General features: G+C 52.5%; 1 protein-coding gene across 3 annotated transcripts; it reads left to right on the forward strand.

Moving 5' to 3' along the window:
- The first annotated feature begins 797 nt into the window (after positions 1 to 797).
- On the forward strand, positions 798 to 8,303 carry NR2F2 (nuclear receptor subfamily 2 group F member 2). Of its 3 annotated transcripts, none has more exons than XM_057543453.1 (3): positions 798 to 2,340; positions 3,927 to 4,454; positions 7,165 to 8,303. In XM_057543453.1, the coding sequence occupies exons 1-3, from the start codon at positions 1,899 to 1,901 to the stop codon at positions 7,437 to 7,439; spliced, it is 1,245 nt and encodes a 414-aa protein (XP_057399436.1). In that variant the 5' UTR covers positions 798 to 1,898; the 3' UTR covers positions 7,440 to 8,303. The 3 variants fall into 3 exon arrangements, with proteins under 3 accessions (XP_057399436.1, XP_007165062.1, XP_007165063.1); XM_007165000.2 differs by lacking the exon at positions 798 to 2,340 and adding an exon at positions 2,341 to 2,414; XM_007165001.2 differs by lacking the exon at positions 798 to 2,340 and adding an exon at positions 3,493 to 3,766.
- The last annotated feature ends 10,434 nt before the right edge of the window (positions 8,304 to 18,737 follow it).

The following is an 18,737-nucleotide window of genomic DNA, read 5'->3' on the forward strand; positions in this document are numbered from 1 at the left end:
TGGCACTGTGGGCATAAAGATGCGCTGGGAGTCCCGGGTGGTGCGCGAGCGACGGATTTGGTGGCATTGCCAAGTTGCGAGAGTCGAAGTCCTCGATGCCATCCAAAGCCTCTCGCGGAGCCTTTAAGAGGCGTTGTGTGTGCGCGCCGCGGTCCTCTCCCCTCTGGGGCGGAAACCTCGGGTGCGGGGTGCGGAGAGAGCCGTGGCCGCGCGCCCGGGTCCGGTGTGGGCCCATCCCCCGCTTGGCAGTGGCGGCGGCACAGTCGCCCCCTCCCCGCCCCCCTTCGCCCCCCGCGCCCGGGCCGCGACACCGCTCGCGCTAGGACCGGGCTGAGCCCGCGGCCGCCATGGCGGGGCCGCCGCGCTCCGGCCAATGACGGCGAGGGGGCGGTGCGCGCGCGCCTGGCCAGGCCAACCCCGGCTGCTGCCTTATAAGGCGCGCCGTCGCCATGGCAACGTGCGCTAAGTTGCAGCAGTCGTGTCAAAGTTCACTATATAGAGAGCTCAGTGAGCTGATCGCGGAGAAGCCACTTCTGCCAGCCCCGGCGCCTATAAATCGCATTCCCTCCCGCGCCCCCCTTTTTAGCATATTTGATCACTTTGATTCTCTGTTCTTTTCTCTCCGCGGTGTGTGTGTGCGTGCGCGCGTGTGTGTTTTCTTCTCCTCCTCCTCCTCTCCCCGAGTTGTCTTCTTTCTCCGGGTGCCGTGCTGCCTTTTTTCCCCTCTTTCATTCTTTCTCTCCGTCTTTTCCTCCCCCCTCTGCGCACGAAGGATGTGCTTCTAGGTGGTGATCTGCCCTCCTCTCTCTCTTTTATCATTTCTCCCCCGCCGCCGGCGAGTTGACTCTTTCCCTATGTGTGTGAGGCGGCGGCGGCGGCAGCAGCAGCAGCAGCGGCTCCGGCGGCGGCAGCAGCGGCTTCAGCGGCGGCGGCGGCGCTAGACGCGGCGGCTCCGGGCCTGACCCGGCGGCTTCGGCGGCGGCGGCGGCGGCTCCAGCGGCGGCGGCGGCCCAGGCGGCCCGCAGGGAGCGGCGAGCGGCCTCTATCCGGCGAAAGCGGGCGGCGGCGGCCGGAGCAAGCGAGGCGCGCGCCGGGCGCCTGTGGCAGGCGGCGGCGGCGGCCCAGCGCCAGGACGACGCCGCGCAGCGCCCGACGCGGACCACTTTCATGCTGATTCCCCCGGACCCGGGCAGCGCTCCGGCCACTCCGCGGGCCGCCGGCCTCCGCCCCGGCCTGCCTGGCTCTCTGGGCGCGCCTGAGACCGGCGCCTCTGCTCTCCTAGTCCTCCTGATTTCGATGGCTTTCCTGAATGGCTGACTGTGGGCTGCCCTGGACTTGGCCCCCGGACAGTCGCCTCTCCTCCTCCTCCTCCTCCTCCTCCTCCTCTTCCTCCTCCTCCTCCAACTCCTCGGCTGCACACCAGCTCTGAGAGCGAGAGAGTGAACGAGAGAGGGAGGGAGAGAGTGAGAGCGAGGGAGATCTTTGGAGAGATTTTTTTTTTTTTTTTTTTTTTTTGCCTCCTACTTCTGTCTTGAAGCCAGACAATCGACTTGCAGCTCTCCCTCCCCTCCCTCTCTCTCCACGTTCTGCGCCCACTTGCTCTCCCCCGGCCCCATCCCCTCCCCTCCCGGCGGAAAGCCCCCCGAAAGCAACAAAGCTGAGCCGAAAGAAACAAACAAAACAAACACACCGGGCCAGACAAGCAATCGACAAAACTTTGCAAAGCAGAAACAAAAAAGGAAAAACTAACCAACCTCAACCAACCAGACCCCGAGCCACCCGGGGCGCCCTCTCGCACCCTTGCACACACAAAAGGCGGCGCGCCGGAGCCCGAGACCCGGGAGCCGCCGCCGCCCGCAGCCAGGGGAGCAGGAAGTCCGGACGCGGCCCCCATAGATATGGCAATGGTAGTCAGCACGTGGCGCGACCCCCAGGACGAGGTGCCCGGCTCTCAGGGCAGCCAGGCCTCGCAAGCGCCGCCCGTGCCCGGCCCGCCGCCCGGCGCCCCGCACACGCCACAGACGCCCGGCCAAGGGGGCCCGGCCAGCACGCCGGCCCAGACGGCGGCCGGCGGCCAGGGCGGCCCTGGCGGTCCGGGCGGCGACAAGCAGCAGCAGCAGCAGCACATCGAGTGCGTGGTGTGCGGGGACAAGTCGAGCGGCAAGCACTACGGCCAGTTCACGTGCGAGGGCTGCAAGAGCTTCTTCAAGCGCAGCGTGCGGAGGAACCTGAGCTACACGTGCCGCGCCAACCGGAACTGTCCCATCGACCAGCACCACCGCAACCAGTGCCAGTACTGCCGCCTCAAAAAGTGCCTCAAAGTGGGCATGAGACGGGAAGGTATCGGCCTCTCATTTCTACCCCCCTCGCCTGGGGTCCCGGGGCCCTGGGTGCGTTTGGCTAGCCTGCTCTGGGTAAGGACACGGAAGCCCCAAGCTCTTCTCTTCGTATTGCAGCTGAAAGGGGTTTTATACTAGAAGCAAGTTCTGCATTGGAACCCAGATCCCCAAATCCGCATGCTTTGGCCGACTGATTTCCTCTACTACTCTCTCTTCGGGCTCTTTTCATTTTCTTTGCATTGACTGCCAGTTCATTCGAGTTCGCCTTTCTGCAAGTGATGGGGTGTTGTTTGTTGTTGTTGTTTTAAAGCCTGGTTTACTTCTCTCTCTTTCCTCTCAGTTTTTTTCTCTCTCCTTGTTTTTCCTGCATGCTCAACACATGTCCTTCCTCCCCACCCCTCTCCCCAACACCCACCCGCTCAAAAAAAAAAAACCAAAAAAAAAAAAAAAACCCCAACAACCTGAGATTGTACTTTTGTACAGGAGGTTCAAATTACAAATGGCAATTTTACGCACTTCGCCGTATTAACGCTGCCGCCCGGGCAGCACTCATGTGACCCTCCGTGGATTAACATTCGGCTGGAAAAAAAAAAAATCCTCTGTTTTCTTTTTTCCTTTCACTTTTGAAAGGAGGAGAGCGCGATAGGGAGTAGGGGAAGGGTGGGCGAGGGGCTCTGGGCGGCTGCTTTCGCTCTGCGCGAGTTGGGTCTTTGTGATATGAAATTCGCCGAGCGCCGCAAGCCGTGCTCGGCCAATGGCGCGCTCGGCGCCGGGCGCGGGCTCCGGGTTGGGGCGAGCGAACGCCGCGGTTTCTTTGTGTTTCTGCGAGAGCGACTCTCCCCGTCCGGCGTCAGATAACAGCTCGTGCCCGAGCCTGGCCGGCTTTCCCCGGCCCTCCCGGGCCCTCCCCGGGCTGCGCCGGCCGCCCGCTCCCCGTTTCTCCCCGGCTTCCTCTCGCCTCGGCCGGCCTGTCTCTCCGCCCTCTCCCTCCGTCTCTCTTCCTCCGAGCACACCGATTAGGCTGCCGCCAGACCTCGGCTCTCAGCTTGTCTCTCACCGGGGGTGGCCTGCGGGGCTGGGGTTGCGGGGTTGGGGGGAAAGCGGTTCCGGGGTGGCCACAGGCCGTCCGGGGTGAAGCCTGGTGTCTTTTGCAAAAGCGTCTCACCCTTCCCCCAGCCTCGCCCCTCCCGCTCCCTCTCCTCCAATCAATAAAAAATATCAGCCGTTTAGCAGTAAGGAAGAAAGATGCCCCCAGAATGCTTCATCTCTCCCATCGTGCCGGGGACCGCGAGGCAAAGCGGCCAATTCTGGGTCCTCGGCCGCCCAGCCCGGAGTGGGCCTCCGAGGCCAGTGTGCCGCCCTGGCCGCCAGAGCTTGCCTGGGTGGTGATTTGAGAGGAGTGCAGCCGGGCTCCCGGCGACTCCCAGGTCTGTGGCCCTAGCGCGCTGGTGAGAGGGGCAGGCCTGCCTGTTCCTGCGCCCCGCAGGGTCTGGGTCAGGTGGGGGTCGGGCTGGGGCAGACCCTGCCGGGGGAGCAGCGGAACGAAGCTGGTCATTAACTGCGGAGTGTCTCCTTTCCTCCCTGCAGCGGTGCAGAGGGGCAGGATGCCGCCCACCCAGCCGACCCACGGGCAGTTTGCGCTGACCAACGGGGACCCCCTCAACTGCCACTCGTACCTGTCCGGATATATTTCTCTGCTGCTGCGCGCCGAACCCTATCCCACGTCGCGCTTCGGCAGCCAGTGCATGCAGCCCAACAACATCATGGGCATCGAGAACATTTGCGAACTGGCCGCGCGGATGCTCTTCAGCGCCGTCGAGTGGGCCCGGAACATCCCCTTCTTCCCTGACCTGCAGATCACCGACCAGGTGGCCCTGCTTCGCCTCACCTGGAGCGAGCTGTTCGTGCTGAACGCGGCACAGTGCTCCATGCCCCTCCATGTCGCCCCGCTACTGGCCGCCGCCGGCCTACACGCCTCGCCCATGTCCGCCGACCGGGTGGTCGCCTTTATGGACCACATACGGATCTTCCAAGAGCAAGTGGAGAAGCTCAAAGCGCTGCACGTCGACTCCGCCGAGTACAGCTGCCTCAAGGCCATAGTCCTGTTCACCTCAGGTAGGAAGGATCCCTGCCCTCTCATGCCCAAGCGCTCCTAGCTCAGAGTTAGGGCCTAAACTCTTAGGAGCCCCCAGAACTAGCCCAGCCTCCCCCTTAAAAAGCCAAACTGTCTGTGGAACTTGGAATGGGAACTTTGCATAGCTGTTGGGGCCCCACCAGGCCTGTCCTGGGGAGAGGGGAGAGGATAGGAAGGCTGGGTTGCAAGAAGGATGCTTCAGACACAGACTCAAAATAGGCCATGGGGAAGCCTCTCAGGCCTGTTCCCCTCCCACCAGACTAGGATGCATGCTTCTGCTCCCTCCCTTAGCTCAGGCCCTCTGGGCCAGCTGAGCCTGTGGAATCTCCTCTACCCCATGGCTTTCTCTGTCACCCTGGCTGAGCCTCCAGAAGATGCCCCTAGGCACTGGAGCAGTCCTGGTATCATCCCTGCAGGGGAAAGTTTGCCTGCTAATTCAGTAGGAGTTGGAGCTCCAGGCACATCCAACCTGAGGGCAGCAATTTTCAAAATCATATTTTTATTAAAACAGTGCAGACTGCCAGGAGAGGGGAAAGAGCTGTCAGAAAGGGGCAAGAGGAAGAAAGGGGCCATCATAACTCTTCAGAATGCCTGTAGGGGGTTGAAGACTCTGGCCTCTCGCTTCCTCTGTCCAGGCAAACAGTTAAGGCAATTTTCAAACAACCCAAAGTGTATGCCAACTTGGGCTGGGTATGAGTATTGCTGGAGCTATAAAACCATCATTGACTGCATTATGAAATCTAATTAGTTTGCAGGTAGTTTAACCTGTGTGAGTAATAGACCTAATATTAATTAACTCTTGAGGCCGAACGATTGTTGGATGTGTCTGGCTTACCACTTTGGGCCACACCTGAGCCTTTTGGCTGCCTCCAGGCTGAGTTCAGCAGAGCCCAGGTGGGTGGAAATCACCCCTTCCACATTCCTGTTCTAAGTTGTCAGCTGATCCCTTTGTCACGGCTGAGAGGGGAAGGGGTTCCCAGTTCAGGATAACAAACATCTGGACCTGGGTAGGGCTTGGAACCTAGTCACCCACTGCAGGTTTTGCAGCTTGTAATCAGGACACGAGGAGAGCTGTGGAATTCCTGTGGCAGACAAAAAGATCCACAGTCTCTTCCTTACTGTTCCAAGGAATTCTGGGGGCCCAAGTCATTAGCTGAATCTATTGCAGGTTCTGAGTCCTTAACCCACTGTCTTTTACATATTGCTGCTCTTCACATAAAATCCACCGCCTCCACTGCCACCCCAAATTCTGCCTTTGAAAGTCCTTAGGTAGTCAATTAAAGGACAGTGTCTGGGCAAGGAAGAGCTGTATGCAGAGGCTTGGATCTGGATTATTTTTCTCGGGGGACCTGTCATAACTAGAACATTTGCCTGATGCAGAGGTACAGGCAGGATCTTCCCCTAGCCTATAGCCACCTTCACCCCTTCCCAAAACCCTAACCCAGCCCAAGTTCACAGACCATCTGGGTGGTGGTTCATTTCTTGATATGCTTGTTAGCTCTTAGACTTACCCTTGGTCTTCCAAGGAAAGAAATGCCTGATACTGTCTTAACAGTTTAATGTATTACTATTTGCAAAATGTAGAGGCCTGTGTGGAGAATGCAAATCACCTCACAAAGAGATAAAGGTTCCTGTTATCTGATTCTGAGACAGTCCGCTGTAAGAAGGAGTCCTATGCAAACAGATCTGTTAATTCCTGATCACAGACACCAATGCATTCTGTATACATGCAAAGTCCCAGATCCACACATGAGGAGATTGTATGTGTGTTCTGTTTCTTGGGGTGGACGTGGTGGCAGCTCTTTTTGAATATCTGCTTTAAGAACTCACAGTATGCATGTGTTAGCCCTCGTCTTGCCTGGGGAGCTCCCAAAGGTCAGGTCACAACCTGCACCGCCTTCACTGAGAAGCCTCTCATTTCAAAGGCACTTATTGTATTTTCACATATCCGAAAAAGAAAAGTGTTTTCCTGAAGATAACGGGGAGGGGTCTCTTCTTGGAGGGACCTGGGTTTAAAAAAAAAAATAAGTGGGGGGGTGGTGGTAGGAGAAAAAGGGAGAGAGAAGAAAAGGAGGGAAAAGAAACAGCTCAAATGAACAGAGAGATCACAGTTTGCATGGCTGCCCTTCAATAGGCTAAACTGACAAGATCAGTTTTAAAGGGCCACTTAAATCAGTTTCAAAGACTGGAGAAAAATGAGTCGCCCTCTTTGGGGAGAATCTGAGGCTGGGTCGTGGGCGCCATTACCCGGGGTTGGGCCAGGTTGTTGCCCCCCCCCACTATATAATTATAAACCAAACTATTATTTACAGAGGAGGAGGGGGAGGAGCACTGGCAGTTTTGGTTTCATCTGTTTGTCTGTCTGTTTACTGACCTGGGCCAGATTTACCCAATGCACTTTGCTTAGGCCTCCCAGTGACCAAGCCTGAGGACTCGGACAGGGAAAGCCTGCAACGCATTGAGCTGTGTTTTATTTTAAAGCAAATACCCCAGGACCATCTCTTGCGGTCCCCGCCTCCCCAACACCCCCCCCCCACCCCAGTTTTCAGTATGTAGGCATTTGCTCCAACTCCGGTTGGGGCAGTTTGACAGAGCACTGTACACACACCTCATGTGACCCATTTCAGACCTCTTAATCTGATGACTGAATTCTTCGTCTTCTTCTTTTTTTTTTTTTAAACTTTCTTCCAGATGCCTGTGGTCTCTCTGATGTAGCCCATGTGGAAAGCTTGCAGGAAAAGTCCCAGTGTGCTTTGGAAGAATACGTTAGGAGCCAGTACCCCAACCAACCAACGCGATTCGGAAAGCTTTTGCTTCGCCTCCCTTCCCTCCGCACGGTCTCCTCCTCAGTCATAGAGCAATTGTTTTTCGTCCGTTTGGTAGGTAAAACCCCCATCGAAACCCTCATCCGGGATATGTTACTGTCCGGCAGCAGTTTTAACTGGCCGTATATGGCAATTCAATAAATAAATAAATCAAGATAAGAAGGGGGAGTGAAACAGAGAGAAAGAAAAGGCAAAAGACTGGTTTGTTTGCTTAAATTCTTTCTATTAAGAAAGGATATAAAAGGATGTTACAAGTTTGCTAAAAGAAGAGAGGGGAAGAATTTAATGGACTGTGAATTTCCAAAAAAAAAAAGACTGTCAAATGAACTTTTACAGAATGCATTAAAAAAAAAACAAAAAAAACAAAAACTCCTGTGTCGGTCAGAACAACTTGCTACTTATCATTTTTGTATAAAAAGGAAATTAGTCTTTTTCTTTTTTTGGTAAATTTTGGAAAAATATTGCTAAAAGTGCATTTAAGGAGATTGGGAGAAAATTAGCAGAATGGAGAAAGTAAGTCTTTTTTTTTTCCAAATTATTAATTGTCCTGTGTCTATGTACCTCTAGCTGTTCTTTTTTGTACTTTTCTGGTTCCAAACCAGTTTATTCTGTGGTTCTATAATAAGTTTTGATATAATCTTGGCTTCTTAAAAACTGTGTATCCTTAAAATATATGTTCTGCAAGAATTAAAACTCAGTCCATGAAAATATCATAGGAAGACATAAAACTTTAAAAGGCAACTCAAAGATGATGGAAACGCACTTACAAGTGGTGACCAAAAATTTTAGGTGAAGTTGAGCACTCTAATTTGAGAACTGGAGGAACCACATACAACACTTAACTTCCCCTTCCCTGCCCCCCCCCAAAAAAGATACCATGATAAACCTAGCTTTTTAAAAATATTTTAAGAAAGAGAATGAACTGTGGAATTTATTGGCAGCCAAGGAATGTGTCCAAGACACATGCTGAGGTTTTGAATAAAAAGTGAACTTTTGTAATTTGAATTGGGTCCCGCTTAGTTCTTGAATTGTTATGAAAATCCTATATCTGTTTGTATATTTGCAAACCCTTTGTATTATAATTGTTGATATTTTCCCTTTTTAAAAAATACCATTGAAATCAGCATGACAAAATAACACTGTTGGCACTTATAGGTAACGTGATTGATTCAGTATCTTAGAGTTTACAGTTTGTGTTTTAAAAAAACTGAAGGTTTTTTTTTAAGTGCAACATTTCTGTATACTGTAAAAGTTATAATAACTGAACTGTTTGGTCGAGTCTTTGTGTGTTATATTCCAAGGAAAATTGAAAGTATTCAGAAATTAAAATATTATTTGATATCTGAAACCTGTTTGGCTGTCCCCACTCACTGTCTTTCCTTCGAGAAGCCCCTGTGAGCTCTCACTGAGCTGGGCCGGGGGCTCTATTTGTTTACTCCCCTCAGCCAGTTTGTTCAAAGGTAGACTAGTGTATTTGCCTGTTTAATTTGAGTGTGTGTGTGGGGGGAGCTGAAGTTAATGGTTTATCTATGGTTTAGGAAGTGCCATACTGATATAGTAAACCACCCCCATTCACCTAATCCTTCTTTTAATTAAAAATGGATTTTCCAAGAAAAAAAAAAAGGCCCTTATATTTGTCACACTTAAGTGCCTGCTTAGGGAAGGTATTGTGAAAAGTATTAGAAATCTTGAGATCAGTATCTATTTTATGATCAGGAAAAAATACTGTTTTGTACATTTCTGACAGTTATGCAGAAGACCGTTCAAGCAAGCTATCACAGCCTTGTAAATAGAAGGCAGTTGTTTGCCATGAGTTTTTCCTTAAGTAGGTGTGATTTTTTAAAATATTCTGTGGTTCTCATCTAGTGTGGTTGTTGAGAGGATTTCAAATTCAGTGATATAGCTTAGAGCGGCTGAAGGGTTTATTTTTAATGTATATATGATAACTTGCAGTTGGCCTTCCTCCCCCCTCCCCCCGTACGTTCATTCTGTGAGAGCATGACCACAGGTCAAGGGAATCTTTTCCATTGGAGTTCTGTACATAAAAACACATCGACATTTTGACATTTCAGATTGTGTAGATGCAGTCTGTACTGCTCTTGGGATCCTTTGTCCTTAAAAGCCAAATTAAGAAAAGGAAGAGAAAGAAAGAAAAAGAGAAAGAAAGAAGGAAACTTTACAGGGTGTGTGGATTTGGAAGTATCTTGTTTTGGAGTCTTTTCCTCTTTCTCTTTTCCTGGTTCGGAGGAAGCTCGGTGTGTGGGAGCTTTTGCAATTTTTGTTCCTATTGAGGCTTTGCAGCAGCCCCACCACTATCCCGTGCCGTGGTTTGATTTTAAAAGGGGGTGGTGGGTAAGGGGATGTGAAAAAAAAGGGATCATTTTGTAAAGTGTATTAAACTTTGATACTCAGTTCCAGTCAATACATGTAGACCAGAAAAATCTGTCTGATTTGTGCATTTGAGCGGAGTTCTCCATCTGACCCTCAGCTTCTTTCTGTAGATATATACATACATAAATATAACTATGTTCTTATGGCAGAACATCGCTGACCTCTAGATCGAGGTTTTGTAGGTTGTTTTTTATCTCTTGCAAGTGCTATCCATGTGAGTGTGTGAAGTTTCTCTAATAAGTAAAACACAGGCCCTTTTCCTTGTTTGTTTTGTGTTAGTTTATTGTAAACAGCCATTTGTTGTAAATTATTATTGGCATTAAATTATAATTTATGATTTTCAAAGCAAAAGACAGTCCCTGTTTTATTATGCTTTAAGCATGTGTTCTAGACGTTGGAAATCTCTCTCTCACTCTCTCTAAGTTTCAGCAGTGAGCTTGGGGTCTGCGAAGCAGAAAAACAGGACCAAAATTTTTTCAAACGGTTAAAACAAAACCCCTTGTATATGTTTAGAGTGGCCGGAGGAGGATCTGTTTAGAGTCTTGAGTTTGGTTTAAGTTTATTGCATTTAAAGAAAGTTTTTCTTTTCACGCTGAGTTAGAACAAAAGATCTTTGCTGCGACTGAATTGGACAAAAGACGAGGGCTGGGACCCAGCGAGTGCGTTCTGTGTGAAATTGACGAGATCTTTAAAAAAGCTGCTAAACATGGCGACTCTTTCCCTTTAAGTGTCTCTTTTTCCTTGCTTTTTTTTTTTTTTTTTTTTCTCCATCTGATCTGAGCTCGCTTTATTTCTTTTCCCAACCCCGCTCCCCCTCCTCCTGTTGGTGCTCGGGGGAGTGAGAGAACCCAGTTAGAGGCAAGATGCAACAATAGTCTGAGGAGGGAGAGAGAGGGAGAGAGGGAGAGAGGGAGAGAGAGAGAGAGAGAGGGAGAGGGTCGGTCGCTGCTTCTCGACACTTTGAAACAAACCTGGGGGAAGCCTAAGCTGGGGTGGGGGGTACGGGACGGTGAATTCTAGCCTGTTCGCTCGGCTCGCGGTCGCCCTGCCTCGGCCTTTTACCAAGAGTTCTCTCTGGGCCGCCAGGGGCTGGGGCTCAAAGTTAGCGGGCGACGTCCGGGGCTGGTTCCGCGGAGACCGCTGGGTTAGCATCCGGCAGGCTGCGGGGACGGGAGCCTGGAGTTGGCAGCAGCTGCGGAGAAGTGCCTGCCCCCCCCAGCCCCCGCCCCCCACTTACGTGCGGCGGAATTCCGCCCGCGCCCCCGGAAAGTCCGGGGTGCCGGGCGCGCGGAGCTGCACTCCTGGGATGTGCATTAAGCGGCGACGGGCGGGGGGCGGGTGCGGGGGGCGGTCAGGGGGAGCTCGAGCGTGTGAAACTCTGCCTCGAAGCTCGCTTTTGACTTGGTCCTATGAGCTGAGCCAACATGGCGTCTCCCATTGCACCGCGAGCGCCGGGCTGCCAGGCACGGCAGGGCCGGGTAATAGAAAACACATTGGTTACCAAAAAGAAAAAAAAGGGGGGGGGCGGCTAAAGGCCATTCCATCTGCAGGCAGAAAACCCTCTTTTAAACTCTCTGGCGAGTGAGTGCGGTCCTCGATTATTCTGTAATTAAAGCAGCAGAATTACTGGGGAACATATTGGTGACACAGTGTCCCCTTCTCTGTTCGCCCCCTCCCCCTTATAATCCGGAGAGTTTATTTCAGGCCTCCCCTCCCAACAAGGACCAAATGAGAAAAAGTCTGTATCCTCAACCGTGATCTTAAATGTTTGAATGGTATAGGGGGAGGGGGAGAGGCCAGTATTAACAGACCTCGGTCAGTTCTCGCGCTCATTAATGCAGGGGCTGCGCCGGGGGGTTGTGCCGGGGCCTCCTCCGAGCTGGGGGGTGGGGACCGGGCTGCGATCCCCGCCGGACGTGGGCACAACTTGCTGCTTGCATGGCAAACTTAGAGGAAAGCTGGCTTTCTGGGCGGAGGGCTTACTGGGGGTGCGCAGGGGCCGAGGGCTGGTTCCGGGCGGGCGGTCGCAGGCGCTAGAAATGTGTGAGCCGGCGTGGACGGCGCCCCTGAGAGGAGCACTTCACAGCGGGGTATCCCCTTTATCTAATAGGTTTGAGAGGAGGCGAGGTCGGCCGTGGGACAGACCTGGCCGCCCAGAGAGGGTCTTCTGAGAGCCTCTGGAGAGCCAGTGGCTTGGCCCGGGCTGAGCCTTCAGCCGACGGGGGAATCGCCCCTTACGTCCAACTGCAACTCCAGCCCAGGCCTGGAGACCCTTACCCTCAGCCGCCTGGGAGGGGAGTGAGGTACTCTGAATTCTGGGCCGCGTCAAGATTTATTGAAGTTAGGTTTAAAAAACGTGCTTCAGATGATTTTTCCCATTTTCTCAGATTTCAAAGGCTCCCTGCAGTGCGGCTGCCTAATTAATGGTGAAATTCAACTAAATCTAATTATGCAGTAATTTTAAAGCAGTTAGTGCTGGGCGTTGGTTTGTAATAGGACCCCAGTTTTTTAAAGTTTGCTTACTCTGTTGGTTTAGGGGAAAGCTATCTTTTGTAAGGCAAAGAAAGACGTGGAAATAGTTTTACTGCGTGAACTGGAGGGCTGAGAACGGCCCCCACCCCCTCCATTTCCATCCCCACTTCTATCTCCCTTCCCTTCTCTCTCTCTCTTTTTTTTCCCCCTCTCTCAAACTCACGCTCAAAAACTGAGCGAGGTGCTAACCCAGACAGGGGACCCGGTTTCATAGCCAAAGGGGAAAGAGAATTTTTCATAAGGAGACACAAAGGGACTTGGTATCTGCCCTCTTGGACGCATCTGTAAATGCCCGAAAACAGGGAAGGGACTCTCATCTCTTCTAATAGAGAACAGATTTCCTCTCCTTAACATCCATTGTCATTAAGGCGAAAAAGCTGACTCTTGGAGTTATAAATCTTATCGTCCTTCTGATAACACACTTGTAATAAGTTAGCGTCTTATTCAAAGTGAATTGTAAAACTGCCTCATTTAATATAGCATCTGTGTCATTAAAACTTTTCATCCCCCCACCCCCTTGCGTCTTGCAGGCTTGGCATTCGAGCAAGCGCCTAGGTGCCTAGTGGGCCTCTGGGGTAGGACCAAGGGAGAGAGAGGTGTAAGAGATGGGCTACCCGGATTTAACCTGTGGATCTTAGTCTGGGGTGAGAGACCCCTGAGGCAGAGAGGGCCTGGCGAGGGGGGTGGGTGCTGTGTCCCCCTTTCCCATCCCCCGGAGCAGCCCCTTCTAAATGACGTTCCTTGAAAGAAACATGCTTGTGATTAGCTAAGCAAACACATCTGCTTTCGGAGTTGGGCCTTCGTTAATTAGCTGAACAAAGGGCCGTTTTGCTTTTTACCTTTTGCTGGGGGAGAGGGTGTTATTTCAGGAGTGTCGCGGGCCCTCCTCTTTTCAATTGCAGCCACGACGTTAATTTTATTGGGATTACTGATGGGAAATGAGGTGGCGCAGGCTTCCGAGAGGAAAAGCTTGATCATTACCCCCTTTGGAACTATATTTTTCCACCCAACCTCCTGCTCGCGAGGAGGGGGTGGGGGGGCGAACTACGCAGCAAGTTCGGAGCAATTGGAATCAGGCTCGCCGTCCGCTGATATCGGGTGACAGAGCGTGTGTTGAAGCTGAACTCTATAATTTGCGCCTCTGTTTCTTTATTAGGCCTGGACAACGAACTAATGAGCTTTGGCCCAGCACAGTGTCACTTGTATTTATTTTCTTATGGCAACTTTGAGATAGCGGAAGTGTTCCTTACCAGGAGCCAGAGAGGGGCCGGAGTCCTGACTCAGGCTGTCCCCGGCCGGGGTTGGTGACTGCGTCCCCGGGGAGCGAGGGCGCGGCGAGGACCTGCGACGAACTGACGGAGCCCGGGGACTGGGCCTTTAGGTGAGGCCCTGGGGCGCTCAGGAAGGGGTTAGGCCCTTTGTAGGCCCAGGCATTCCCACAGGCCCAGCTCCCTGAGGTTGAGGTCGTCGAGGGGCGCGGGGCTAGCCTAGGGCAGGTCCCCAGGCAGGATGATCGTCGGAGGTGCAAAGGTGGCTTGCTCCCTCCTGGCGCCGGGCGGAGGAGGGATCCACAAGCAGAGCGTGTCGGGCCAAAGAACCCTTGGAACGAGCGGGACTATCCCACCCCGAGGCCAAAGCGTCTGTCTGCTTTGTGTTGAGGGAGGCCTGGCTCAGCTCTCTGGTTAACTGGTTTGGGGGTGGGTGGGGGAGAGGATGCTTTAAAGGAGCTCGCGGGGTCCTGAAGTGCGGGGGCTTCCCTTCCCTCTCTCCCTAGTTTGCTCCAAAGAGTCTCAGTTGGAGAGGGCTGAAATAAAGTCAAAGAGGAGTTGGGGGGTGGGGACCGAAAAGGGTCAGCGGAGGCAGCACGAATATCCCTTGTGCTGTGGCAGAGAATACGAGCCCCCCACGCGGAAGTGGGGGTGGGGTGCAGGGAAAGGGGAAGCCCAGTGAACTGCGAGGCGAGCCAGGACTTCTCCTCTCCGCAGCAGTCGGAGACTTCCCGCGGCTCCCGCCTTGCTCCCCGCCAGGCAGCCCTGGCTAATAACGCCCAGGCTCTGTGCCCCCGCCCGCCCCATCTCTCCTAGCTCCATCCCTCTGCCTTACTAGCCCCCTCCCCACCTCTTCCTTCCTTCCTGCAAATGGGTGTTAACGTAGGTCTTTATGTTCTGTCTATAACTAGGATGTAATCACGCGCCCCATGCCTCTCTCTAAAAGCATTTAATAAATGTCTATTAAAGCGCTACAAATGTAAGATGAATTTAGTGGCGCGGCTGCCTCCCTGAATCCGAACGGTAATGATGGATTTATCAACGGGGATTCGCCTTCAGCACAGCAAGGGAGGTTTACTCAGCAAATATGTCGTTGAGCACCCACCCAAATACAATCATTTGACCCCCTGCGGGCGTTAGCCACCTCACCCCTTCCGCCACCCGCCTGGTGGGCCAGGGTTGCCCGGGGCCAGCGACGGCCCGAGGACCAGAGGGGCACCGCCCCTCTCCTGGCCTCTCGCCCCCTCCTCTGCCTCCTCTCGGCCTGCGGGTCTCCTCTTCTGGCGAGTGGGGGACCTGGCTTGCAGGTTTGGACGTGGGGAGTGGGTGATAGCAATATTAGAGCACACGACGAAGCGTGGGCTGTCTTGGTGTTGCCGACTCACATCAGTGGGCGCCTTCGCGCTCCTCTTGGTTTTTAAGGGGTAGCAATTGTTCCTGAGAGTGGGCTCTTGAGCACTCAGGCTTTGACCAAATCTTAGGTCGCGGGATCCTCGCTGGGCCCCCAGCCCATCCCTGGGCAGCATTCTAGGTGAGACGGCTCGAGGACAGAGGCCTCGGCCCCCAGGCCCTCCGAGGGCCCCAAGTGTGTCCAGAGTGGGTGCCTCTAGTGCCCACATTCTCCAGGCTCCCCGGACCCGGCCAAACCAAACCAGAGGCTGCTATTTGCCAAGGTTAGGGTGTAGCCCCCAAGGCAGAGGGCAAAACTTCCAAGTCTCTTCCCCTAAACAGATCTGGCCTCTCTCCCACCTGCCCTGGCAGGGCCCACCGGCCATTTTAAAGTTTCAGTGGCTGTGGATTTTATAGAATTTGGTGCGGACTGTGATTATTAACGCGCACAAACCCCAGTGACCACCACCTCTTTCTTTTTGTCTTTTATCTTTCTTTGCGAGGGGGAGGAAAGTGCTGGCCTGTTCCATCAAGCCCAGTTCGCATTTGCTTTGGCCTCTGATTTCTTTCTTCTTTGGAAATTTCATTGAGATGTCTCTGTACTTCGCTTGTCAGTTATCTTTGTTCCTTTTAAATAAAGGGCTTTTAAATGGACTTATTGCTCCCAGCGTGGGTTCCTCTCTCTAAATGTTAGAAAATTGTGCCATCTACCCGCTATGCTGAGTACTGTCACACTCGGAGACCTCGGGGACCTCCGGGCCGGCTTCAATGCAGTGGTGTCAGGGGCCGCGGGCGGCAGGAGGAGGGGGTGGCTCACGTGGATTTTTTACAGATCTCCGCCTGCAGTCGGCCCGCGTGGCCACGGCAGGGCACGGCCAGCAACGCGCGCAGCCGCCGGCTTGATGGCGGCCGCGAACTTGGCGGCTGCGGCTGATCCCGGACCACATCACAGGCGTGGCTGGGACTCTTCCCTTCTCAGAGATGCCCCGGGCCGGGAAGGGGAGCGCCGGGGCTGCTTTTAGACCCGAACAGCCGCTGAGGGTCGGGGATAACGGTGGACAATGCGGGGGTGAGGCTACCAGGGAGGGGCCGGGGGGGGGACTTGGCCACGTCGCTTTGGAGCGCTCCTACCCGCCTCCAGCCCCGCTGTCTCCCTCGGGGAAGCCGGGCCGAGGCCTGCGGAGAGTCACAGCCGCCAACTGGCTTCCCAGCCTGGGTGAGCGAGAGGAGAGCTCGGGCCAGGCAGTTCGGTTGCAACTTTCAGCTCCGTCTTCTGGAAGGCCACAACTTGCTTTGCTTTAGGGGAGTGTAGTTTAGTTGGACCAAGTTTGAACAAATCAGAGGTCTGACGTGGGGTCTCCTCACCCCAACCCCTTCTCTGCAAAACATCCTACCTGCAACCGCAGGTTCTGTTTGAATGAGTTAGAATGGATTAACAGTTTAGATTTTATTATGTGGCTACCCCTCTCAGATGCCTTTTTTTTTTTTCAAACCCATTAAAAGTATTAGCTAAGATCTCCAAGTGTCATTTGGGTATTTATGCTTGTGTGTGTGTGTGTGTGTGTGTGTCAGGGGCGGGGGGGAAATCTCCGATACGGTTTATGACTTTTATTACATGTTTCACACTGTTCGAGAAATGGAGTTTTAAACAACATACAATTAAATCTATATTGCTCTTTGGAGAAGGGCCAAGGAACTCTACAGTCAATTAGTTTAGATCTTTTGATACTTGTTGCTAAAATCAAAGTGTGAAACTACAACCCCAACGTAGAGCTGCTTCCCCATTTTTCCTAAGGTCGTGGAGCTACCACATAAGAAATGGCAGTGGCTTTTTTCCACACCGGGTTGTTTTTCCTGATAATTCTGCACAGATTAGTCTTTTAAAAAATCATACTATTTTCTGTTTTTCCCCCATTTCTCTCTCTTACTGCAATTTCTCATCTCCTGCCTTTATCAGCCCGATTTAGTTTTTAAAAATACATTTACTTTTAATTTGTATTATTTGAAAATGAATTTTCCATTCACCCTCTCTCTCATCCCTCCTCTCCTTGCCTGACAGTAAGAAGGGAAGCCAGGTTGTTTAATAACCACAGTAATACAGTGGTTTCCAGACAAAGGCAAAATTAAATTCTTTATAACCACAACAGGACGAGAATCGGGGATTCATTCTCCATCCCCCCCCCCTTTCTCTCATCTCTGTCTCTTTCAATAAGCAGTTTAGGAAATAATCTGCATTGAACAGAAACTGCTTCCTCCTTGAAAATGTCACCGTTCCCACCTCCCTGACTCTCTCTGGGCCAATCCCCTTGACTGCCTAGTGGCAGTCTGCCTGTCCTTGGCCTGAGCAGGGGCTGGCAGGGGGGCGCCTATGGAGACACAGAGCATCACGAGAAAGCGGTGGGGTCCAGCTCGCCTGTACTGGGCCGCTGAGGCAGGGTTGCTAGCAAGTTCCAAAGAGGGGCTTGCTAATTTATTGCATAATTCATACTTCCCCTCAGCATCTTCTCCCTATAGACACCCAGGTTTTCAAAATGAGGGGGAGGGGTCTGAGGTCTCATATCTGTCTCCCCACTTCCTTCTCCATTTTCCAGGCTGGGTTGCCCTTTCACCAGCTTCATCACTGATTTTAATACCCTGTGGCTTTGGGACTGAGCAGGCCAGTCATTGAACTGTCATCTCCACCACGTTAGAACATCCAGAACCTCTTCTCTTCTCCAAAAGAAAGGTTCTGAACCGAGTGAAGTGATTGGGCGGAATGTCATTAGCCTCTCTCCAGAAGCCTTCCTTTTCCTCCCAGGGGATGAGGACTCCCGGGTGGGAAGGAACTTTGCCTCCACCAGTGCTGTGGCCTTGCAGGTTCTGGTCCTCGAGTTTCCACCCCGTCTTGTGCCCATCCATCCCTATGCTGTGGCCCTAATTGTAAGGAAGTTCTGGGAAACATTTTCTCTGCTAATTTTATATTTCCCCTTTCCCCCTTGCAACATTAAACATAATTTTGCGCTGTCACTGTCACTAAGATTGCGGTTTGTTGATGTCTCTACTTGGAAACACGACCCCTTCGCCTCCAACAGGGAGTCCTCCCTGTGCAGCTTCTGGGAGGCCCCTTCTCCATCCGGGACTTCAGGGTTTCTGGAAAACCCTGAGAGAGACAGAGAGAGAGAGAACTGCAACAAAGGCCAGAAGGGTCCCTACCAGAACCCCACAATCATTTCAAATCCCCTTTCCCTATGACAGCAGGGGCCAATGTGTTTTTGATGTGCGTTTGGTTGTTGGCTTGTTTGTTTAATAAAATCCCTGTGTGTGTGTGTGTGTGTGTTTTAATGTCTCAGTGTCTGTGATGTGTAACCATAGCCACTCCACTTTAAAAATTTCCCTTCAAATTTCTTTTCTGCTTGTTTGTTTTTGTGACTGTCCTCTTCAATCCCTCTCTGTTCTTTATTCCCCCCCCCCCTATATATTTTCTTTGCCTAAGCAATAATCCCCTGGCCCAGTGACCACGTTCCTGGAGATAAAATCCATTTATCCCTTGTGTTGCCTCACCAACGCCCAGTTATCCGGGGCATTTGGTGACAGACTGGAGCAAGAGAGATGAAAATATTTTTTATTTTGCAGGCCCTGATCCTGTCTTTAACGTGCCAGCCTGGAGGGGCTTGGGAGTTAAGCAAATGCGCCCAGGGTCTATGGGTTTGCTTTGTGTGCCTGGTTGTGCTTCTGGTTGCTTCTCATCTGTTTTCCTTTTCTTTGGAAGAGCTGCTAGCTACTCTGTACTCTCCACAGCAGTGTTTCGGAGCCTGTGTGCACCAAGGCTGGTGAGTTTCAGGGCGATTATCTCATTTCGCTGGTGCAGAGTGAAGCGGCT

Source organism: Balaenoptera acutorostrata, chromosome 3, assembly GCF_949987535.1.
Source record: "Balaenoptera acutorostrata chromosome 3, mBalAcu1.1, whole genome shotgun sequence".
Lineage (NCBI taxonomy): Eukaryota > Metazoa > Chordata > Mammalia > Artiodactyla > Balaenopteridae > Balaenoptera > Balaenoptera acutorostrata.